We start from the raw sequence: 25,831 nt of genomic DNA, 5'->3' as shown, positions 1-25,831 counted from the left end.
TACTCTGTGCTATATTGCCTCCTATGGTCAACTGCTTCCACTATACCTTCAGAAAATATGGTTGTAATACATGGTCCTCAATCTATCCATTCTACAGATTGCTTGCTTCCCAACTGCATGCCCACGTTTGGTTTAAGCCTCATTTTGAACAGAATCTACCTCTCCATAGTAGGCCGTGAATTAATAATTCCCACCATATATAATAATCCCTGACTTTTTAATTCTCCTTGAAACATTTTCCGGTCCATACTCTTATATCTTTATTGGGCACACTGAGGAAGATATCTATCCCAACGAATATCTGAAAAGATTAAGTAACTCCATAAAGTTATACAGTAAGTAATGTTCATATTTACATGTAAATACCATCCCTCTCTACTGGTTCCCAGCAGCAAAAATGAATGACTCTGGAAATTTCAAATGAAACTTACTAATATTAAATGAAACAAAGAAATTTGGAAGCATGAAATCAAGCTTGATCAAGTACAGTTTTCACTCATTTGTTATTCAAAAAATATATATATTGAGTGTCCATCATATGTTCTGAACTACATTAAGTACTTGGGAAAGACCAAAATAAAGTTAAAAGGGTCCCTGTTCTTAAAAAGTGTATAGACTAGCAGGGAAGATATACTATAAGTAACTTATGGTACAGCATGAGAAACTGGAACATAAGTACAAAAGGCATGTCAGAAAAGCTTTTTGGACAAAAATGAAGTTGAAATTAAAATCTAACATATATGCAGGGGTTCCTATTCTTCCAGCTTATTGAGTGCACCTTGCTCTCATACTTTATCCACCACTTTCTTTTTAAACTTTTTCTCTCTTGCTTCCAGGCTATTGCACATACACACTTTATTTTTATAAAAAATACTCAAAGAANATCTCAAGAAAAAAAGTATGTGGGGGGTGCCTGGGTGGCTCAGTCATTAAGCATCTCCCTTCAGCCCAGGGCATGATCCCGGGGTCCTGGGATCGAGCCCCACATCAGGCTCCCTGATTGCTGGGAAGCCTGCTTCTTCCTCTCCCACTCTCCCTGCTTGTGTTCCCTCTCTCGCTGGCTGTCTCTCTCTCTGTCAAATAAATAAATAAAATCTTAAAAAAAAAGAAAAAGAAAAAAGTATGTGTGTGCACCTATGTTGGCTACTAAAAAAAGATTCAGTTATATGTCATAAACTCTCTCATTAGTAGGATTATGAATGATTTTTGTTATCTTTTTAATCACAAAATTTTAATTATATATAGTATATGTAGGTGTGTATAATTATACATTTATAAGCAGACATTTATAATCAGAGATGACATTTATAATCAGAACAAACTCCAAATATATTAAATACATTCCTTGAAATAACAACAAAACACAGATTCATGTCCTATTAACAATCGCTATGGGGATGAAGAACACTGATGACAGTGTTTTTGGTGTTGAGCAGGTGAGTTGCCTTTCGAGCCAGATATGAAAAGCACATTTGGAATAATAAAAGATGAACACACATGCAGCAGACGGCCTTAAATATTGACCATCATAAAGCTGGAGGAATGCTTGCACATTTCTACAACTGTTCAACTAAACCTCTTGGAATTCAGAATTTGCTATACTCTAAAAAGGCCCTAAACCCTGGAGGCATTACCCTGTATTCAAGCACAGCTGTATTTCTGAAGTGAAATGTGCAGATATTCATTCAATGTGTAATAAATAATGACTATAAATACATTCGTATCAGTTTATGTTAGCTTTTAATGCCAATGAGTTTTGGCCCCAAACAGGAATTTTTTTTTTAAAAAGCGTTTTCCCAGATGTTTTTAAATTCATGAATTGTAAATGGAGTTGGGGATCTACAAAGAAAAACTTTTAGAAAGTCTTCCAAAGAAGCAATTAAAGAGCCATTGGTAAGAACTGATGAAGAAAAGTCTGGATGGTTAGGGTAGGGTGTGGTCCAGCGTGTCTCCTTTGCCCAGGTTGATTCCAGGATCAGAGACTGGCATCTCTTGGTTTGGGCAAAGCAGAATCACAATATTGTCAGTGCTTGAGCTGAACAATAGGCCAAGGCAAACACACCAGAGTTTTACCAGTTTTAAACTGGAAAACACCAGTTTTACCAGAGAAATACCAGTGGTATTTCCTGTCTTCCAGGAGTAGGAAGTTGATATAGGGAGAGGAGACAGGTGGCGACAGGAGGAGACAGGTGGCTTAGATCTCCTGTGCTCAGGAGAGGTATTTCCTGTCTGCCAGGAGTAGGAAGTTGATATAGGGAGAGGAGACAGGAGGAGACAGGTGGAGACAGGTGGCTTAGATCTCCTGTGCTCAGGAGAGGAGACAGGTGCTTGGTTTCCTGTGCTGAGACATGAATTATCCTGAGTGGGACAAAGTTTCATAACTCTACGTAAAAGAAAACAGGAGAATTCCCCCAAAGCCCATCAACTCACTAGTGAGGTTACTTCTTGACAAAACAAATATTGCTAAGAAAGGTAATCCAAAGATTTCCTACTAAAAAGCATCAAAGTCACTGTGCAATTCTACAATGACAAGTAAACCACAGAAGGTCAAGAAGCCCAACAGGTAGGTAAAAAATAACTACCCAAGAAACAAGGGTAAAACAAGAGAAAAAAAGGCACTGTCCTCAGGCAGAGACAACATGGAAGAAGGGCTATGGAAACAGAATCAGAACTGTAATTAGAATATCTAGACAACGGGAAAAATCACGAAAGTCAATACGTAACTTTAGATATTGGACTCACTGGAGGTATAACAAGTAGCCATTAGTTCTGTGACAGCTTCTACTTTTGCAAAGGAGAAAGAGGAGTCAGGAAAAGATAGAAGTTCAGGGAGTGCATCTGGAGGGAGATGGGGCTCCCTAGAGGTGACTTTAGGAACTGAAACCAGTGTGCAAGAATTCCCTAGAGGTTTAAATTACAAATTGCAATGTGCACGTCCTTGCACACAGGTAACTCTTTCATTTACCAGGTCAAGGAAACATCTGTGATGCCCCTTGGGAAATTTGACCACAGAAATAAATGATTTTTGGTCATCTATATGTAGACATAAAATTATAGTCATTTATTTTTGGTCTAAGAATTATCATTTTTAAGCAGATAATTAAAACGTTCAACTAGAATAAAATTATCTTATTGTGTTTTTAATGTGCACAGGAGTTCCTTGTAATTGTTTTAAATGATTGAGGGGCAAACACAATTAATTTGGTTTTGAACTGTAGTGTTGTGTTTTTGTTGTTTTGTTTTAACTCTTCAGTAAGTTTAGGGGAAGAGTATTCTCCTCTTTCAGCTCCAATGGTTTAGTTGAAATTGCCTTAGTGACCAAAATGTCTGAGGATGGCACAGACCCAAATCCATTTCCTGCTTAAACATAATTTATCTCCCCTTCAATCCCACCGTCCTCTACGACCCCTCACAGTGGGGCCCCCTGAGCCCTTAAATTGGAGCAGCCGGAGCATAGCCCGGCGGATCGTCTTGGTCTTCAAGCTGTAAATGATAGGGTTCAGTACAGGAGGTAAGAGCAAGTAAACATTGGCCAGAATGCTACAGACCACTCTTGGGGTGGAGCTGAGAAGGCGGTGTGTAAAGGACAGGCTGATCATTGGCACATAGAAAACAGTGACAGCACAGATGTGACAGACACAAGTGCTCAGAGCTTTTTGCTGCTTCTTACGGGCCACGATGCTCAAGACGGTTCGGAGAATCAGAATGTAGGAGAAAAGAATGAACAGTAAGTCAGTGCCAGTCAGGTAGAGCTGAAGAAACATGCCCAAAAAATTGCTGATCCAGGGGTTGGAATATGTGTATTTGATCATATCTGGATGGTAGCAAAATGGGTGGGAAAGCTCTTTGCCTGAATGGAAAGATACACTCTTCAAGGCTAGAACCATGGGAAAGATGAAAATAACTTGCCGCAGGCAGATGACCAGTCCAATCACCAAGATTATCATGTCTGTGAAGACAATGGCATACTTCAGTGGGTTACAGATAGCCATAAAGCGGTCAAAGGCCATGGCTACCAGCACTGAGGACTCCAGGAAGGAGAAGCCATGCACAAAGAACATTTGAATGAGGCAAGCTTTCAAGCTAATCTCCCGGGCATGAAACCAGAGAACCCCAAGTACAGTGGGAAGGGTTGAGATGGTCAGACATAGATCAACAGTTGACAGCATGGAGAGGAAATAGTACATGGGCTTGTGGAGACTCCTCTCAACGATGATGACAAACAGAATCATGCTGTTTCCCAAGAGGGCAACGATGTAGAGACAGCAGACAGGGATGGAGATCCAGACGTGAGCAAGTTCCAACCCAGGAAATGCAGTGAGTAGGAAGTTTGGCGAAGATGATGTGGTGTTATTGAAAATTACCATGGTGGATTGAGAACACATCCTGAAATGAGAGACACAAGGACAATGTTTGTCATATTGATCCTTTTGTCAAGCTCTAACTCTTTTATAAACTCTTCCCAAATTACACAGTGGTTTCTCTAGATTCAAAGCTCCCAGTCCAGTTATGGTACCTAGCGCATAACTCCACAATATCTTGAATTTTTCTTGTCAGAACCTGGCCCCATTTTTCTTCCTCTACCCTCTCCCAACTACAACCATCAATCTCTTTAGGCTCATCCCCACCCTACTGCCCAGACTAGTCCTGCGGCTTGAAGTAGGAAATGCATATAGGCTTATGTCATACACATGCAGACACACCAACAAAACAACAACAACCACAATTACAACTGATGGGTCTTTGCATTAAGTCTCCAAGCTGTATAAATTGCTTAAGAAACAATGGACAAGCACACGAGAGCCACTGGGCATGTATGATAGCATACTCCATAATGTCCTTGCTAGAAGCAGGCCTGGGATATTGTATCCAGAGGTATTCTTGTACCTCTATCATCAACTACACCCTCCTAATAGACTCTATTAGAAGTCTCCTTTTGGTATCAGAGTTTCTTTGCTCCTTTTCCTATAGTGGAATAGTCCCTATAATTTCTCCCTTCCCCACTCCACATGTGTATGGGACTTGAATTTATCTTGTTTTCTAATTCTGTTTCTCTGTGTACTTTTCCAGGTCTACTGAAATAACTAGGTCTAGATCTTCTTTTCTTCATCTTACATCTTGGGATACTTGTTTCTACTCCTTTCCATGGATATTTAGCATGTGACTTTGGACCAACTCACTGTGAGTAGACTGCTCTAATGAATTCTGTGAAAAATTCCAAACAGTATTCGAGAATACATGATTTCGGGCATCCTAATCTAGGGAAAGTAGGTAAGCCTAGACAAAACTCCCATATGAAATTCATGGGAAGCACTCAGCAATATGTGATGAATGACTTTTTAAAAAGCATGGGTGGGATGGAAGTAGGGACTAATAACTAAAAGGGAATCACTCCAGGACATGGAAGGCTGAGGTGACATCACATATTGGAACATCAAGTAGTTCACTGAGTGAGAAAGTGCATAGATTGGCAGCTGCATAGAAAAGAGAGATATTGTTATAAAGGAGGCAGAGTCTGGAATCTATATTTAAGATGACCATTGCAATTCTATTTAGGACTTGTTCACTGAGTGCTGGTGTCATCATCGCTGATTTTAAAATCTGTATGATATGGCATTTAATCATCAATGAAGAGCTAGCAAGGAATGATATACTCAGCCCATGTGTTGTGTGGATATGGCCAGCCATAAGTATTCTTATTTTTCAGTGTGTGGGTTTTCTATCTTGTATAGGAGTGGATGAAAGGAATTTGCTAGTACTAGGCCCTATAAGTTGCTATATAAATATAAATATAAGGGATTGTTGGTTATTTTCTCCCCCTCTCAAGGCTACCGAAGATGGTGATAGAAAGGACCACTTGTTACTCCAAAGGGGGAAAAAAAAGACTAATTGCTTTCTGCTATAATATTTAATATTATTATGTTATACATGGTTGGAAAAAACACTAAGAATCAGGAAAACTAACACCAAATGAAATATGTATTACAAACATTCTGAGTTATGTCAGCCATTTAGACTCTGATTATTTTAATGTCAGTTACTCCTGATGGCCAGGGAAACAGAAATGAATAAAGAACAGTATCTGCATTCAAAACTCCCTCAACTCTGTGGAATAAAGAGTGTGAGAAGCCAATGCAAAATATTAATGAAGGGCTATTACCACATGGGGACATAAGGGGAGACTAGCCAGACAGGAAAACAGAAGGCTGTTGAGATTTCTGTTTCATTCTTCTTCTCCTCAACCTGATGAACACAGATATTAAGAGTGAATCTCTAATCAACAACCATTATGTCATCACTGGTGAACTCATATAAGGGTACTTCAAGGTTGAGAGGTGCTGACCCCTTCCTGATCCTGCCAGAAATATCATAAGTGTGACCCATGGCAAGGGTGGTTAGAGACCTGGACTCAAGTCCTAGGCTCCTTTCAGTCTTCACATCACTTCAGAAGACTTATAAGCAGGCCTTCTGTCCTTAGGTTGGTTGATTTGAAATATTTAAGAATTGCTAATAATGTATTTGCAAACATTAATGTGAAGTAAATTGAATTTAATGTTGAATGTTTTCAATCATTCACCTAATAAAGCCACTGTTAAATTTTTTTCTAAAAAAGAGTGAATCTCCTCTGTGATAACCATCCAAGAATCTCTCTGCAACACCAAATCAATCTATCAACTCTCCTTCAATAGTACTTTACATATATTTTTTTAATATAGCACTCAAATTCTATTGCTTGATCACATTTCTTTCTCCCTCTAGAATGCTGGCTCTCTGGTAGTATAAAACATATGTGTTCATCTTTGTATTTTCTCTAGAGATAAGCTTAGTGATTGGTACATGATAAAAACTCAAATAATCTAATTTACATTAGATATATTGATGGGTGGATAAATAAATGACAGATGATAGGGATATGGATAAAGAATAGGTGAGAGAAATATATATTGAGCCTGGAAGTTTTGAGGGAAGGAGAAGCCTGAGGGAAATCATTTCCCTAGCCACCAGGGAGACTAAGGAGAGTAATAGCCTCTCACTGATTGGAAGAAGAAGGGTAGGTTAAGAAGAAAGGAGATGAATTAATATCCTCTGTATACGTCAGCATTTACCAGCCATCTTATATATAATTTTATATAATCCCAGGAAAAATGGATATAGATGTTNAGATGAATTAAGATCCTTTGTATACGTCAGCATTTACCAGCCATCTTATATATAATTTTATATAATCTCAGGAAAAATGGATATAGATGTTTTTCTCCTATTTTAAAGAAAGGAAATTGGCCTAGCAAGATAAAACAATAGATCAAACGTAAAACAGATACAGATTCAAAATTCAAAACCAGATCTATTAACTCTAAGGTCTATTATTTTTCATTAAACCATAAACCATTTAGAGAAGCTGAGCTTATGAGAGAAGTTGAATAGTTGGACAATGTGATTTCTGTCTTTTAAAATATAAGAATTGTTTATACTCTGTTGTATATATATGTATTTAATAATACATACATATATGTATATATGATTTAGAGGAGAAATAGAGATGAGAAAAAAAGAGAAAACAATGTCCTCACGGCTTCTTTAAAGAAGAATATTTGTGGCATCCATGTGTGTTTAGAAATGTGTGTGAACGTTTATATGTTTATATTGTGTGTATCTCTATGTTCTGGTGTATGTAGAGAGGAGTTTTGGAATGGAAGAGTAATCTAGAGATAAGGTGACCACAAAGCAGGTACCCAGTTATCTTCTGTTCTTTGAATCGTATCTCATAAAGGACAAAAAGATGACATTGGATGATGTGAGGGGGTAGAAGGAGAGGAGACAGTGGCTCATTTTGCTGCTGGAGAACGTATTTCCTATGGAATGTAGATATGTGGACAGGAGAAGGAGCAGAGGGATTCCTCTCTGGTTCAGTGAGCTCATATACTCCAGAACAAGTTGTAGGATAAAATTCACTGCCTCAGTTCACCAAGGTTTTTTATGCCCTGTCCACTAACCAGAAGAACAAGCTAGTGCTTTCTATTTTCATTTCTCCATATGACTGGCCAGAAGGTAATGTCTACCAATTCATATACAAAAGCCTAGATTAAATGACTTGGGTAAGATCCACCCAACTCAATAATTTAGTGATCCACAGGTCAATATCTCTGCTTTCAGGCATCAATAATGGTAAAAATCAATCCATGTTATCTACCAATCCCAAAGCTTCTGGTCATTTCTCAACACTGAAATCNCCTTCTGGTCATTTCTTAACACTGAAATCTATTCTCTTCACAATCTGGAACCTGCCCTGACAGCCTCAGCCTACATTAACCTGAAACTTTGCCTCTGCTTCTCTTCATCACTTCGTGCTTAGACCTTTCATTTGATTCTTCATATTGAGGCATGGCTGACATTAGTTAGTCATTTATATAAGCAGGTGTAATCTTCTTTATCTGCCTGGAAGGTGAGTTCCTCAAAAGTTTGGGCATTCTTGTTTTTCTTCTCTCAATGCTAGCTACTAAAGTAGGATCTGGAATAATAGGAAGCTTCAATTAGTAAGATTTACTGATGGCCGAACAATCTTGTCCACAGGAAGAGAGTTCTGAGTCTTATCTCCTTTTCTCTTTATCCTTCTGTTTCCCTATCTCAGTTTTATCCAGGCTCCATCACACCCCTCCATTTCTTCACCCGAGCTGACATGTAGCTTCCATCATTCATTGCTCTTCTCTCTTTCTCCTAGCATTTCTCACTCCTTAATCCCTTTGCCTCCCATCCCTTTCCATTTACACACGCTTCTTACCTGTTCACATCAGCAGAAAACACCACCAACTTCTCTTCAGTCCCATCACTGAGCAAGGACTAAATCTGCTCCCAAGAGTGGGGGTTTTATAGAAAAATTAGTGGAGTCACCAGGCAACAGGGAGCTATCTTTATTAGTGAGTGTACCGTGTGGAGCAAGAATTATGGGACCCATAAGAATACGTTCCTCTATAACAGCTCAGACGCATCTCCCTGACAGCCTCAAACCCTGCTTCCAGGCCCAGGCAAGTTCCATACATCAGGAGCTGTAAACACAGTCCTGGCCCTGGGGGCTGACAGTAATGGGTATCTTCCCAAACTGCCTGCTTTGGTCCGATAACTACAACCATTCCTCTTCACCCTGCCTTGGGCTACAGAGTCTCAGCCAGGGAGGCTCCCTGAATGTCAGAGCAGGATCAGAAGAGTGCACACAAGTCCTCCAATATATACTATTCCTAACAGGTCTCATTGTGCCCTGGCCAGTCCCATGTCTCTCCTCTTACCCAGGAGCCCCTCCTAAGAAGCCAACCTATTCCATGAGTCACATTTGCAGCCCACCTACCCTTCTAAGCATAATTAAGCTAGCACTTGATGAAGTCATGATACATGCTAAAAATTGCACTATACCCTTTAAACACATTGTTATATTTATTCATTATCAAGTTTACGGGTTAAGTATTATTCTCCACTGCTTCATAGATGAGAAAATTGAAACTCAGAGGTTTTGAATAACTTTACCCATCTAAAAGTCAGCAAGTTACAGAGTTGGCATTCAAGTCCATGTCTGTCCTACTCCAAAGTTCTTACTCTGTGCTATATTGCCTCCTATGGTCAACTGCTTCCACTATACCTTCAGAAAATATGGTTGTAATACACGGTCCTCAATCTATCCATTAGCTTCCATCATTCATTGCTCTTCCCTCTTTCTCCTAGCATTTCTCACTCCTTAATCCCTTTGCCTCCCATCCCTTTCCATTTACACACANCCTTTGCCTCCCATCCCTTTCCATTTACACACGCTTCTTACCTGTTCACATCAGCAGAAAACACCACCAACTTCTCTTCAGTCCCATCACTGAGCAAGGACTAAATCTGCTCCCAAGAGTGGGGGTTTTATAGAAAAATTAGTGGAGTCACCAGGCAACAGGGAGCTATCTTTATTAGTGAGTGTACTGTGTGGAGCAAGAATTATGGGACCCATAAGAATATGTTCCTCTATAACAGCTCAGATGCATCTCCCTGACAGCCTCAAACCCTGATCCCAGGCCCAGGCAAGCTCCATACATCAGGAGCTGTAAACACAGTCCTGGCCCTGGGGCCTGACAGTAATGGGTATCTTCCCAAACTGCCTGCTTTGGTCCAATAACTACAACCATTCCTCTTCACCCTGCCTTGGGCTACAGAGTCTCAGCCAGGGAGGCTCCCTGAATGTCAGAGCAGGATCAGAAGAGTGCACACAAGTCCTCCAATATATACTATTCCTAACAGGTCTCATTGTGCCCTGGCCAGTCCCATGTCTCTCCTCTTACCCAGGAGCCCCTCCTAAGAAGCCAACCTATTCCATGAGTCACATTTGCAGCCCACCTACCCTTCTAAGCATAATTAAACTAGCACTTGATGAAGTCATGATACATGCTAAAAATTGCACTATGCCCTTTAAACACATTGTTGTATTTATTCATTATCAAGTTTACGGGTTAAGTATTATTCTCCACTGTTTCATAGATGAGAAAATTGAAACTCAGAGATTTTGAATAACTTTACCCATCTAAAAGTCAGCAAGTTACAGAGTTGGCATTCAAGTCCATGTCTGTCCTACTCTAAAGTTCTTACTCTGTGCTATATTGCCTCCTATGGTCAACTCCTTCCACTATACCTTCAGAAAATATGGTTGTAATACACGGTCCTCAATCTATCCATTCTACAGATTGCTTGCTTCCCAACTGCATGCCCANCCCACGTTTGGTTTAAGCCTCTTTGAACAGAATCTACCTCTCCATAGTAGGCCGTGAATTAATAATTCCCACCATATATAATAATCCCTGACTTTTTAATTCTCCTTGAAACATTTTCCGGTCCATACTCTTATATCTTTATTGGGCACACTGAGGAAGATATCTATCCCAACGAATATCTGAAAAGATTAAGTAACTCCATAAAGTTATACAGTAAGTAATGTTCATATTTACATGTAAATACCATCCCTCTCTACTGGTTCCCAGCAGCAAAAATGAATGACTCTGGAAATTTCAAATGAAACTTACTAATATTAAATGAAACAAAGAAATTTGGAAGCATGAAATCAAGCTTGATCAAGTACAGTTTTCACTCATTTGTTATTCAAAAAATATATATATTGAGTGTCCATCATATGTTCTGAACTACATTAAGTACTTGGGAAAGACCAAAATAAAGTTAAAAGGGTCCCTGTTCTTAAAAAGTGTATAGACTAGCAGGGAAGATATACTATAAGTAACTTATGGTACAGCATGAGAAACTGGAACATAAGTACAAAAGGCATGTCAGAAAAGCTTTTTGGACAAAAATGAAGTTGAAATTAAAATCTAACATATATGCAGGGGTTCCTATTCTTCCAGCTTATTGAGTGCACCTTGCTCTCATACTTTATCCACCACTTTCTTTTTAAACTTTTTCTCTCTTGCTTCCAGGCTATTGCACATACACACTTTATTTTTATAAAAAATACTCAAAGAACATATAAATAAACACAAAATGTAAAAGAACCAAAATGTCCTATGTTCAGCATTGAATCCCAGAGTGACTATAATGGAGCAAAAACAACCTGGGGATTTTTCTTGAAAAAATTGTTAATGACACACAATCAAATAGTGCTCAGCAATAAAAAGGAATAAACTACCAATACACACCACAGTGTGAATGAATCCCACCCGTATCATGCTAAGGAGCCAGACACGGGAGACTACACAGTGCAGGGTCCATGACACTCAAAAAAGAGACTCATAGGCGTGGAGAACAAATGAGTGCTTGTCAGGGATTGGGTATGGATGCAAAGGGGTAACATGAGGGAATTTTGAACAGTGATATAGTTTTTCTATATCTTGATGTCACTGGTGGTTACCTGATTCTATGCATTTGTCTAAAGTTGATTAGAACCATATACTAAAAAGACTGAATTTTATTGTATATAAACACTGATAAGCTGTGGGGTGCCTAGCTGGCTCAGTTGCAAGAGCGTGTGACTCTTGATCTTGGGGTCATGACTTTAAGCCCCACAAGGGTGTAGAGATAACTGAAAGAAATAAAACAAAAAAAAATGTTGATAAGCTGTTATATACCATTTTAAGGAGAATTCATATCTATCAAGCCACCTAAGATTGATTATTGCTTTCATCAAAATCATTATGCAAAGGCATATTATAACCCATTAGATTTATACTATTCAATATAGTAGCTTTTAGCTACATGTGACTATTTAAATTTATATTTCAATCAATTAAAATAAAGTAAAACTTAAATATTCAGTTCCTTGTCTGTACTATCAAAGTTTAAAGTGTTCAATAGTTATGTGTGGCTAGTGGTTATTGCATTAAACAACAGAGATTTAGAACATTTCCATCACTTCAGGAAATTCTATTGGACAGTGCTACTGTCCAACAGATACTGTCCAATTTGATACTCTTCCGTCACTTGATTGCATCTGCACAGAACACATAGATGCCATTAAGGGCCAATCCTGTCCCCACAGAACACTCGGACAATCCTCTGCCGGATCTGCTTGGTCCTAACACTGTATACAACAGGATTGAGCACAGGTGGGAGTAGCAGGTAGACATTGGCCATAAGAGTGTGTACTATTGGTGACAAGTGCTTCCCAAAGTGGTGAATCAGAGTCATGCCAATGAGAGGCACATAGAAGAGCAATACTGCACAGACATGAGAGAAGCAGGTGTTGAGAGCCTTGAGTCTCTGTTCTTGGGAAGCAATGCCCAGTACTGCCTGAAGGATTAGAAAGTAAGAAATCTAAAGGATCAAGGCATCCAGTACAATGATGAAGATCACAGCCAGCAGGCCATAGATGCTATTGACACGGGTGTCAGCGCAGGCAAGCCTCATGGCATCCTGATGGAGGCAGTATGCATGGGAAAGGATATTGGAGTGGCAGAAAGGTAGCCTTTTGATGAGAAAAGGTACAGGGAGCACTGCACCCACACTTCGTAGCAGGACTATTGCTCCAATCTTGCCGATGACTCCATGAGTGAGAATGGTAGCATAGTGCAAAGGGAAGCGAATAGCTACAAAGTGATCAAAGGCCATGGCAACCAGAACACCTGATTCCACTCCCCCAAAGGTATGGATAAAGAACATCTGAGTGATGCAGGCATCAAGGGTTATTGAGTGCCAGTTGAACCAGTGAACACTAATCATGGTGGGCATGGAAGAAAGTGAAAGGCTGAGGTCAGTGGCAGCTAGCATAGCCAGAAAATAATACATAGGTTCATGGAGACTTTGCTCAACCTTGATGACAACAAGGATTATGACATTACCTAAGAACATGGTACTGTAAAGAAGGCAGAGGGGCAAGGCCATCCATAAGTCTTTCTCTGGCATTCCTGGAATCCCAGTCAAGGTGAAGGTCTGGTGGCTATCAGTAGTTTGGTTGAATGGTGACATAGTGGAATGAAGGTCTGACCGGGCAAAAAGAGAAGAATTCATTAAGTCAAACAGCTTCAGTTAGAAGCAGTGGCTGTAAGTATTGAGATAGTAGCCATAAGATGGAGTGACTTAAATATTATTCTAATACATTTATATTCACAATCTGATAGAGAAACTGATTGTCCTACCCCATGAGGCAATAAATCAGTGACCATCACATGCTAAAATACACTTAGGAGAAAGAAAAAAGAAAAACTTCAATCAACACCTGCACCCAGTGGGGATATAATTCATCCAGAAACATCAAGGAGTTAGCTGAATTGCTTCACTGCTAAGGAAAATTTTATGTTGTACATTTATGTGGGTAATGAACACTGATGCCAATAACCAGAAAGGAAATGTTAGCAAGCAAAAATGTGACATAAATGTTGCTCTTAAACACAGATATGCAGATGTGTGTATGTGTCTGTATCTTGACTGTGATCTTAAATTGTGGTGATTTAGACATCATGCTCGTTGGGACTCAATTTTTCCACCTGCATGATGTGGGACAGAGGAAGAAAGATACTCTTTTAGAACTGTAAAGCTCTAACCTTCTGCATTCCTGGGAGTGTGTGGGTACTAAAAGGACCTGAGCTTGCAGCAGGTGATGGAGGGAGAAGTTACTCTGGCTGCCAAAAAAAACTTTAGAAGGACCCATTATGGCAGGCAGAATAAAGTCCTCCAAGGATGTTCACATCCTAATTCTTGAAAACTATGAATATGTTAGCTTACACGGCAAAAGAGATTTTGCAGATGTGATTTAAGCTAAGGATCTCAAAAGGAGAAGATTATCCTGTATTATCAAGGTAGGCCAAATCTAATCATATGAGTCCTTAAAACTGAAGAAATTTCCCCAGCTGCAGAGAACCAGAGAGATAGCAGCATGAGAAAGACAGCACGACCGCTGAAGATGAAGGAAGGGGACTGAGAGCCAAGAAATACGGGTGGCCTCTAGAAGCTGGAAAGGCAGTGGAACAGAATTTTCCCTGGAGTCTTCAGAAAGGGATGCAGACTTGCTGATGCCTTGATTTCAGCCCAGTAAGGGTCTTGTTGGACTTCTGACTTTCAGAACTGTAAAGTAAAAATTATATGTATTATAAGCCACTATGTTTGTGGGATTTGTTATGCAAGAAGTAGAAAAATAATACCCAGAGAAGCCAGAAAAGAATTGCTTTAGCTCCTTTTCAGAAATATTCCAACTCTTCTCCTTCAGTCTCTTTTACTCAGGACCTGTCTTTTTCTTTGGTAAGAAATTAAATGAATGAAATGAAATGAATTCCACAGGTGGAGAATTCCAAAAAACAAGGTCCAAACATTTTTCAGATTGGTGAAGTCAATATCCCTGGTGTTAAAAATTCAACTGGACTTAAGTTTCCCTGTCCCTCCATACAGACTTCTCTTTCTTTGCATTCCATACTTCTGTGAGGCTGTTCTAGTAAACTCCACCGTGAGTCACCAGTATCTATATTTTGTACTCGGAGTAAAGCCTAGATAGACCGTGGGCCATTCTATACATTAACACCTAACACTTGCAGTGACAGAGATCAATATTAAACTCTTGGTGCCACATGGCTCTCTTCTATTTCAATTATTTGCTATTATCTTCAGGAAGGTATATCCAAATGTGCACCTGAGCTAATCACTTTTTGGGCCAGTCAAGCCACAACTGATAAGGGTTAAGGATTAAACGAAAAAACAGGACTATCATGGCTCTTAATATTGTTTGAGCTATGACCCTTATGAGAATCTGTTGGAGAGTCTCCCAAATAAGAATGTTCACAAGACACACACACACACACAAGCAATGTTCTGTATTAAAATTAAGTGAATTCATATATTATTGAAGAGCATCTCAGGACCCACGTTAGAGAAAATGGAACAGGAGCCTGGATCACAATAAGGAGAAAAGTCACTAAACAAAGTGCAAGGGACAGAGAGCTCTGGATGCTTGGCCATGAATAGAGACCAGACAGAGTTACTCCAAGTTTCCCGTAAGTCAATAGTTTAGTTCTATACCGTCCAATATCATAGCCACTAGATATTTGTGGCTATTTACATTTAAATTAAATTAAAACATCAGTACCTCAGTTGCACTAGCCACGTTTCAGGTGTTCAATAACTTCATATGGCTAGTGACTATTGAATTGTGTAGTACACACAGAAAATTTCCGTCATTGCAGAAAGTTCTATTGAAATTTGAAAAATTGATCCTGCAGACTATAGATTTAAAGGATACCAACATTCCAGCTAACCTCTTGACAAATCTTAGATCCAATTGGATTTGTGGCTCTTTTACGTATATACTGCATAACCTGTGTCTCTTTACATACTTTTCTCTGTCTTTGTCTCTTTTCTGGAAATTTGAATAAGAAAATAGCTTTAAAACTAAAGACTCTGGAAATAGATCACCTGGGTTTAAATCCTGGCTCTGTGACCTTGAACAAGTTCCTTAATAATCTGTGCTTTATTCCTTACCTCTTTAAAATTAAAATGAAAATAAAAGTATCTACCATGGGATAGTTAAAAGCATTCACTAGAAATATCAATAGAGCATTTAAATGAGCGAGCACCAGGCAAAGAATCGACACTCAATACAGGGTAGCTATAATCAATGTTCATCTGCTGATGTATAAATTTTGTAATGTTTGGTTAACTGTGAAAACTGCCTCTCAAGATATTTATAAGCCATGGAATCTATTAATACATTGCTAAGTTTATCTACCTACCCATATATTTGTTATACATATATATATATTTTTTAAGATTTTATTTATTTATTTGACAGAGAGAGAGAGATCACAAGTAGGCAGAGAGGCAGGCAGAGGCAGAGGGAGAAACAGGCTCCCCGCTGAGCAGGAAGCCCGATGTGGGGCTCAGTCCCAGGATGCTAAGATCATGACCTGAGCCAAAGGCAGCCGCTTAACGGACTGAGCCACTCAGGTGCCCCATTAGTTATATATTTTGATCAAATTCTGTATTACCTAAATCTCTCCATCCCTCAGCCAGTTTAGCCTGACACTGAAAATTGGTGGCTTGTAGGTAGTGGCTGTTGCAGTGCACAAGGTGGGAAATTCTATGGATCTGTGCTCAGTGATTCTGCGTTTAATTATGAATGCTTACTGTGAAGGATTTATTGGAAGCAGGTCCTAGATAAACCAGAGATGAAAGAATGATATGCTAGTAGGAGTCAGGAGGTAGTGAATATCAGGTAAGAGGAAGAAAAGAATAAGGATAATTGATTCTGAGGGACTAGAACCCCAAATCAACACCACACTGACCATCTGAGGAGCTCAATCCCAACGACCAGCAGAGAGGAGGATTACAAACTAGGCTCTTTTATTTATTAATTTTTTTAGAGAGAGAGCAAGGGGAGGAACAGAGGGAGAGAGAGAATCTTAAGTAGGCTCCACACCCAGAGTGGAGCCCCACATGAGGCTTGATCTCACAACCTTGAGATCATGACCTGAGCCAAAAATCATGAGTCAGACCCTTACTCAATTGAACTACCCAGGCACCCCCAAACTAATCTCTTGATTCCGTAAGATCTAAAGAACTCAGGAAGGGTTTTTCATTTTAATTAATTTTTTGATTAATGGCTTCATATTTGTCAAATGCCTACGAAGTACTAGGCATGCTATGGTAATCAGAGGACCAAAGGAGCAACTTCTTTCCTTATCAAAGAACACATGAAAAACAAGAGCAGAACCAGGAGTGGAATGTGAGCCTGGGGTTAAGGGAAGACATACTTTACAGGCAGGTCAGTATGTCCAGCTTGTGTCCCCAGCTGGACTCAGCCTAACTCTGTCTCTGTCAATGCCAGTGACAGACCATGGACAGAATCAAACCTGAAGTTTCCTCACAGCAAAAGGGCAGGAGCTTCTGTGGCTTATGGAGCATATGTGGCGATGGAGGTGGAGGCGAACATAGGCAACAAGAGTCTTTCTTTTCTATCACTGTGGAACTACAGTTCAATGCTCTTTTCCACCCAGGTAGCCAAGTGCAAGAGCTGTTCTCTGAAGGACAGGACTGAGCATAATACACTCTTTCTTAAAGTGTCTGAGCTGCAGGCTGAAGCACAGCTCTGGCCCCTTGGATTTGTCCTCTGTAGGAGCCACGGACTAGTCTTTCACTTGGGGAAGGAATATATTTGCTATTTGCCTGGAGCCGGGACTGAGGGGAGGGCACAAATTTGCAGGCTCTTGATTCTCTAATTAGCCTTTGGTAGAAATAATAACATACTCATTACTGAATTCTTTGTATGTACAGTTCAAATTGTTATTTCTATTTTAATGAAAAACATGAAGGAAATGGAAAAATAATTCTTGCTGAAAAAATTCTTGCTGCAACTGAAGATTCTAGGCTCTTTGTAGATATACAGAAATCATGAGCAATCACTTTATATGAGGATGTAGAGAAACAATGCAAAGGATAGTGGGCAGGCATTTCCAATTATTTTAGTCCTCTAATAATAAAAACCCTAATATTTATTAAATGCTTATTTATGCTCCAGCCTCTATTTTTAGCTCTTTATACGTACTATCTCTTGTAATGACTAAAAGCTTTATGAGAAGAGAACTGTTGTCAGTATGCATGAGTAAAAGAAGTCAGAGAAGTTAATTAACTTGACTCAAATCCCAAAAATGAAACTTAAATCCAGGTGCTCAGAACATTATGTGATGAAGTTCTATTTAGTCCTATAGGAGATGATAAGCTTTTAGCCACAGGGACAACTTCTGCCATCAAATTCAAAGTCCAGACCAAAGAGTACCCTGCGCTTAACAGACCTGATCTCCTCCACGCAACCTCTCTGTCCTGACCTCTAAAGATTTCTCTATGAATTGTCCATAACTACAGTCCCCTCCATTCTGTGAAAGCATCCTCAGAGAAAGCACTACCCAGGCCTCATTTTGTTCCCCAACTCACCCAAAGCCTAGTCTAGGAGATGAGAGTCATTTCTGATGCTGGCCACCATAGCAGAACTGCCAGAGATTTAAAACCTGCAGCACTCTAATCCAGAATTCGCTCTGATGTGATCCTCTACAGACAAAACAGCAGTCTTCCTGGAGATACCCTGAGGGCCAACAGCTATATAATCTCCGGCTTCTGGGCATTTTGTCCTTCTCTGTTTTGATCTCAGAGGACCAAATTTTCCCTAATGCAAACCTGTGATGACAGCCATCCAAATACAGACTGTCTCAGTCCCGTGTCAATGGCACCTCACTAGCTATACCAGAACGCAAGTATACTTTTATAATTTTCTCTAAAAGAGAGAGAGAGAGACAGAGACAGAAACAGAGACAGGGAGAGAGAGAGAGGAAGGAAGGAAAGCAAGCAAGCAAGCAAAAAAGCCAGCAACCAAGAAAGAAAGAAATGTAAAAGAAAAGTTCATCCATGTTTCCTTGTAGTTACTACTCTCATTCCTTCCTCAGCTTCATAGTAAAGCCTTTCAGCGTTTTGGTCTGTAGTCCTGTTTCCATGTACTTCCCATTCTCTCCTCAATTCACTTTAGCGAGAGTTCTTTACTTCACCACTGAAAGCATCTTTGCAGGTGTCACCAATGGCCTGCTTATTGCTAAACCCAGAAAACATTCCTCACCTTACTCTCTTTTTCAGCAGGATTCAAAACAGTGGAAAATTGCCTTCATGTTGAGTTACTTTCATTTCTGATTTTTTGTGTGTGTGACATTATGTTTTCCTCCTGCTTTAATTTCCACTCTTCAATATCCTTTGATGGTTTATCTTCCTCCTACATCACTAAATGTTAGTGTGTCTCTTATTTGGTCTTTTACCCTGTACTTTAATCCCACTCTCACTGAGTGATGTTATTAAATTCTACTGATTTAATATCTCTATATGTCAATTACCCCCAAAAGCATATGTTCAGACCTGAATTCTGTCTTTATCTCTAGACAATTCCTACTTGATAATTCCATATGGATATCAAACAGGAAACTTAAAATTAGCATAGTGAAATACTGTAAAACAAAAACAAAACTTCTTCCTCTTTGCTTCTAGGTAATTTCAATAAATCACACTAACCATACCACAATCCACCCAGTTGCCCAAATCAAAATTCCAGACCTTTTCTTAATCTCTTCCTTATATTTAATCCGCTACCAAGGCCTATTGAGTCCAAACCAAAATATAGTTCACATACTTCAAATCCCCTTCATCTTAGCTTCCACCATGCCAGCAAAGTTACCATGACCTCTTGTAGAATAGAGCAATAGTCTCCTAACGATTTTTTAAAAATTTGCTCTCTTGTCTTGCTTTGTTACAGTATAATTTACAAATCATAGAATTGTTCCATTTTAAGTGTACAAATTGAAGAGTTTTAGTAAATTTATACAATTGTGAAACTATTACCCAAAAACAGTCTTAAAACTTCCATTACATAAAAAGATTCCTTGGTGGTGGTTTGAGGTCAGCCCTGGGCCTGTCTCCAGCTCCAAGAAACCACAGATATGCTATTTTTATAGTTTGCCTTTACTAGAAATTTCATACAAATGAAATCATAAAATATGTTGTCTTTTGTGTCTGGCTTCTCCCAGTTAATATAATGTTTTGAGTTTTATCCATGCTGCTAAATATATTCATGGCTTGTTCCTTTTCCTTCCTGAATAGTATGTCACTGTATGGGTAAAACATATTTATTTACTCATTTGGTAGTTGAAATACATTTGGGTTGTTTGCCACTTTTGACTATTATGAATAATGTTGCTACAAACATTAGCATATAGTCTTTGTAGGGACATGTTTGGGCAGATATCTAGAAAAGGAATTACTGGGTAGTATGATAGGTGCTTCTCTAATTTGGAAGAAAATGTCCAACTGTTTGTGGCTGAACCATTTTATACTCACATCAACAATATGTAAGAATTCTAGTTTAATGTGACTATTGATTTGGTTAGATTTTATCTGTCATGTTGATATTTGTTTTTTATATGTTTCTGTCTTTTTTTGGTTCGTTCTTTTCTCCTTTATTGTCTTCTATCATGGTAAAGATTTTTATTGTACCATTTTAATGGTTGACTGCTTCCCCCACCCCGCCCAAAACTTTGACTAGGCTGTTCGACTGCTTCCCAGTCTCCGTTATTTTCCTGATAAAAAGTCAGGAATTATTTCAAGTTTTTTTAGCCTATAACTTGATTAGTCATTTTCTTCTGCCATTATCAGTCTAGGGCTTTTGGCAGTTTGATTATGACGTTTCTCTGTGTTAGTATCTTTGTATTTATTCTAATTAAGGTTTCTTGAGCTTCTTAGACATGTGGACTTTTTGTTGTTGTTAAATACATAAAGTTTTTGACATTGTATCTTCAAATATTGATTCTGTTACTTTGCTTTCTTCTTCTGGACCTACCAATATACATATGTTGGTATGTCGATGTTACCCCACAAATATGAGACTGGTCATTTTTCTTCAATAGTTTTCTCTATACTATTTGAACTTGAGACTTCTCTATTTGTCTTCAAGTTTACAAACTCCTTCTTCCACTTCCTCAAATCTGCTGAGTCCATGTATTGATCTTTTAAAATTTCAGTTTATTATAATTTTTTAAATTCTTTTGTTTCTTTCCTGTAATTTCCTTTCCTCTATGGAGTTTCCTTTTCATTCAATCATTTACCATTGTATTTTCTTTAATTACTTGAACATAATTTTCTTTAATTCTTTGAATGCATTTATAACCGATTCTTTGAATTATTTGTCTGCTAAAATCAACATATGGGTCCTTTAGGAGTCAGATTCTATTGTTTGCTGTTTTTCTTGATTATGGTTCAAGCTTTCCTATTTCTTTGAAAGTCTCAGAGGGTTTTTTTGAAAACTAAATGTCTTAAATATTATAGCACAGCCACCCTAGGTTTTAATTGTTTTTCAAAGGGTTGCTGTGTTTTTATTCTTTTCTTTTTGTTAATTTTTAGTAACTTGTCTGAATTTAAACTGTGACACTCACATTCCCACAAGAAATCTCTCTTGCTAAGTGCAGCCACTGATGTGTCTTCTCAGATTATTTTTATTTCATTTTTCAACCTGCCTTCTTATGAGTTGCCCATGTGTCTGCACATCTTGGTGACATGCCAACACACCTCAAGCCAGAAACACTTTGCTGATTGATCTGCATGTTATTTGGGGAGCATACTTATTCAATTGGTTCTCAAACACCCAATTACTTTTACTTTCTAGCATGTTTTCTTGGGTTTCGCCAACATGTTTGTAGTTTCTTACAAAGCCAGCGTTGCATACAAAGCTATTTCACCCTTCCATGACTGCAATTTCCAGGTTCTCCCGGTTAAATGTCTCTCTGGAGCCCTAACTGCAAACTGAAACTGCCAACATTGTGTTTATTTCCTACTAAGTTTGCCTATTTTAGCTAACAGGCTCAGTTGTCTTTTCCCTCCAGCTCAAGTTGAGGCTGCACTCTGGCAGCACAGCTGTTGGTTTTTTAGCTGAATCCGACCTGATAAAACTACTTACAAAAAAAAAAAGTGAATGGTGAGAGAATGGTGTCCTTACCTGAAGCTATGGCAGAAACACCTTTTTCTGATGGAAAACATGACATTATGTTTGATGCTGATATAAATAATCAAGTAGAGGGTAAAAACTTTACGGTAAGGAAGAGAGGTAAAAAAAGGAAAAAGAGGAAAGAAGAAAGAAAGAAAAGAAAGGAAGGAAGGAAGGAGAAAAGAAAGAAAGAAAGAAAGAAAGAAAGAAAGAAAGAAAGAAAGAAAGAAAGAAAGAAAGAAAGAAAGAAAGAAAAGAAAAGAAAGAAAGAAAGAAAAGAAAGAAAGGAAAAATTGCTGCAATGGTGTTCCCGAGTAGACACGGGAAAAGTATAGTGCAAAATTGGAAGAATCAGCTTTAGAAAAGAGCGTGACTATTTCATCTAGCTTATATAAGGTAACTGAGAAGTCAGCATATATTTGACTCTCTTAGGTGAGTAAATGTAACTTAGGGCATTGGCTATTGTTTTCTGATTGTTTCAATTTTCTTAATGAAGTAGGAAATGAAGTCAGCAACAAAGAATAAGGATTTGGGTAAGATGTAAGGGAGCGGGAGAAGAGTCATTAAGTATGATCGAAAGCACAGAAGGAGTTACGTGAGCTATTTGGTATGAGTCGACGGGGTTGTATGATTTCTTCTAGCACCCTGGGCTCTATAAATTCAGATGGGGAGATGAGGGAATAGGCGGACTTAACCAGAAGAAGTCATTTATAATAGATGACAAGGAAATGTTGAATGAATAGGAGGTTTCATGACTTTCTCTAGATCAAACAACTGAAAATTAAGCTTGGTTTTAAGCAAGGTATATCAGACTTCACAGACTCTATTCTTTCTTTGCCATTTTGTATCTGGAAAGGTAGATCCTTGATAAAATAAAGCTCCAGATAATTAGGAAACTCTGATTGTTAGGATGATCTGGGAGTCTTCCTGGAAGAGGTTAGGCTACAAGCAACATCAGTTTCTATAGCTATGAATGAGGCAAATCATAATGTCCTCAGAGGAGTCAAGCCACCAGTTAAAAGACTCAGAAAGTTGGCAACAAGCCCTTTGTGTGTGTATATTACTGTTTATAAAAGTACTTCAAAGAGACTGGGGAGCCTTAGCACTCGCACAAACTTGAAAACCCTTAAGGGCAAAGACTTTGTCTTTTAACTCCTTACCCTTAATGGCTTGAGATGCTTAAAGATAGTTTAAAAAGAATAAAAACTCATCTATAGAAATTATACATACACATCTCACATGTAGGATCATGTAAAACTATAAATATACAAATAATCATAGATTTCTAAACATAGTCCAAACTAATGTAAAAATACACAGAAACACTTATTAGAAAGCACTAGCTCTTAATGTTTATTGAATAGGTGGTTTCCTATAGGTTGTAAAACACACTGGGAAAGAAATTGGTTTAGAAATGAAAACTACATAAACTTCTATGATACATTCTCTAATGCGCCTGGAATAAAAGCATCATCATGAGAATTATTCATATCTGGCTTTTGTTTTCTGCTGTTATAATGTAAATATGCCTATGAAGGAAGATAAATGAGATCAAAGGGGCATGAAGAGGTGGTGGATAGGGTCTGTGGATAATTTAAGGACTCATCACAAAAAAGCACACATTGATGGAATAACTAGCTGTTTCTATAATTTTGAGAATTACCTCAATGATGAAAAAGCATCATTACAGAAAAATTCATTAAAACAAATGAAAGAAATTATATTTAATAGATTTAAATAACAGCCCAGGAAATCAAAGAATGCAACAAATTCACAGAATTTTGTTCTCTAGGTTTCTGAGTGGAGGCCAGGCAAGCCTTCTCTCCATCCCAAAACAACAGTAGACCCCAGCCCTATTTCAGGGTAAATCACAACACTATGCCATCATCGAGACTGAGACTGGTTTTGGAGTCAGAAGACTTGGACCAACAGCTTGTTGAAATCCTAGAATTTATTTAGTGGTTCAACATGAGACAAACCTTTTTACATATTTATATTTATTTACATATTTAATATATTTCTTACATATGTACAAGGATTATATATATATACATAAATAATATGTGTATGTGTGTGTAAGAGACAAGTAAATCCTTCTTCAAACTTGGCTGACAGAGTGCAAATAAAATGAATAAAAATTTGAGATCTGTTGGCAAAAGAAAGGACAGTTTGACAGATGAAAGAAGGGTTTGGACTCCTTAGGGAAATCATGATGGAATAGCCTGGAGGCTAAAAACACCCTCAGGGATGTTTTCAGAGGAGTTGTGAAATTGTTATAGGGTTGTGATGGTTCCAGACACCACCAGAGGTTTGAGAAGTCTTCATAAGTGCTCTGTTTGCTAACCTCAGGAAAGGAAAGAAGCCAAATTAATTCTGAACTGGAGCACAGAGGTTGATAAAGGTAATAAATTAATCTTAAAATATTTTTACATGACCCAGTGATGGGTATTAAGGAGGGCATGTATTACATGGAGCACTGGGTGTTATATGCGAATAATGAATCGTGGAGCACTACATCAAAAACTAAGGATGTACTGTATGATGATGTTACCATAACATAATAAAATTTAAAAAACTAAAAAACAATCAAATCTTCCCTGTAAAAAAATAAAATATTTTTACATGCCTTCTACATTATTTCATTAGATCGTCATAGAAATTCTGGTTAAGGAAGTGATAAGAGCAGATGACAAGAACCTAGGTAAGAAAAGTTGGAAAAAAATAAGTGTACATGTTGTTATTAGGGACAGAAGAAGACATATACTCTAGGGGAGAAACTAGTGCATGGAAAGAATGAAAGGAAGATCGGATGGAAGTATATGAATTAGTAGCTAGAAAAAGAAGGCACAGAACATTTAGAGAGAATGAAAAAGAGAAAGAAGGATAGATATAGGAATGAGGAAAAAAGGAGATGAGGTAAAACACATTTGGATAAAGAAAAACAGTCAAAAGCACTAAAGACAAGAATCTGGGAAAACAAGAATCACTATTTCCATAGAACAGCCGTGCTTCCACGGGCTCTGGAGACTTAAGGAATATCAAAGATTTTTCAAGTCTTTACAAGAAAAACATCCAGTAGGAATGAGCAAACTGGTTCTTTCAAGTGAAAGCCATCAGAATTGCTTGAGATGAGGGATGAGCAGATCCAAACACATGAAGGACTCTCACTAAACATGGGAAGAAGTAAAGAAGCCCCTTCCTCAAGGAGCAGCTAAAGGGTTAGATAGACAAGAAGTGTTTGGTTTAGATCTGAGCATTGTAATTTATTGTGAGAGAGGCCTGGAGTTTGCTCGCAACACGTAACACAACCTTTGTAAGTGGACTATGCGATCTCTCAAGGATTCCTCTATGTGTAAGAGACCAGAATCTGCAAAATAACTTCTTCATAGTGCTGTCTCGCAAACAGCAATTCCTCAACTCACAGCAGCACAGGAGGCAGAAGGAGCAGAGAAGCCTACCTGGTCACGTGCACATGGCAAGTTCTTGAGATTTTTCTTTCTCCTTTCCCAGAACAGGCACCTAGGAGAGAACAAAGACACCATGATATCTTTCAAAGGCTCCTCATTTAAGTTGCTTTTTCATCCGTGCCAATTTAGAAAAAGAGATTTATCCCTTGGTTAATGATTCCCAAACCCACAGGAAAAAGATCAGGGAGGAGTTTGAGGATTTGTAAGACTTCTGAAAAAAAGAATGACATTCAATCATCCATATTAATTTATTTATTATTTCATTCCTTCATTTAACACATTAACACATAGTATTTTATTCCTTCATTTAAGCAAATACTAATATATGCTTAATATGTGGTCTATTAAGTGATGGACATATAAATATTCCTTTCTTTCGGGGAGTTTAACTTCTAGCAGGCAAGAGAGA

The 25,831-nt window shown here is 38.4% G+C and overlaps 1 protein-coding gene across 1 annotated transcript in view; it reads right to left on the bottom strand.

The window, feature by feature from the left end:
• Positions 1-3,381: 3,381 nt before the first annotated feature.
• Positions 3,382-25,831, bottom strand: part of LOC117803376 (olfactory receptor 51T1-like) — a 255,196-nt gene continuing 232,746 nt past the window's right edge. Inside the window, exons 2-3 of the mRNA XM_034666457.1 lie at positions 25,414-25,474; positions 3,382-4,386 (exon numbers count right to left, since the gene is read on the bottom strand). Coding sequence (XP_034522348.1) covers positions 3,384-4,386; positions 25,414-25,474 — 1,064 coding nt within the window. The 3' untranslated portion in view covers positions 3,382-3,383. The remainder of the gene's footprint in view (positions 4,387-25,413; positions 25,475-25,831) is intronic.

Source organism: Ailuropoda melanoleuca, chromosome 8, assembly GCF_002007445.2.
Source record: "Ailuropoda melanoleuca isolate Jingjing chromosome 8, ASM200744v2, whole genome shotgun sequence".
NCBI classification, from domain to species: Eukaryota; Metazoa; Chordata; class Mammalia; order Carnivora; family Ursidae; genus Ailuropoda; species Ailuropoda melanoleuca.
The sequence above is the reverse complement of the archived record's forward strand: the minus strand, read 5'-3'. Positions and strand labels throughout refer to the sequence as shown.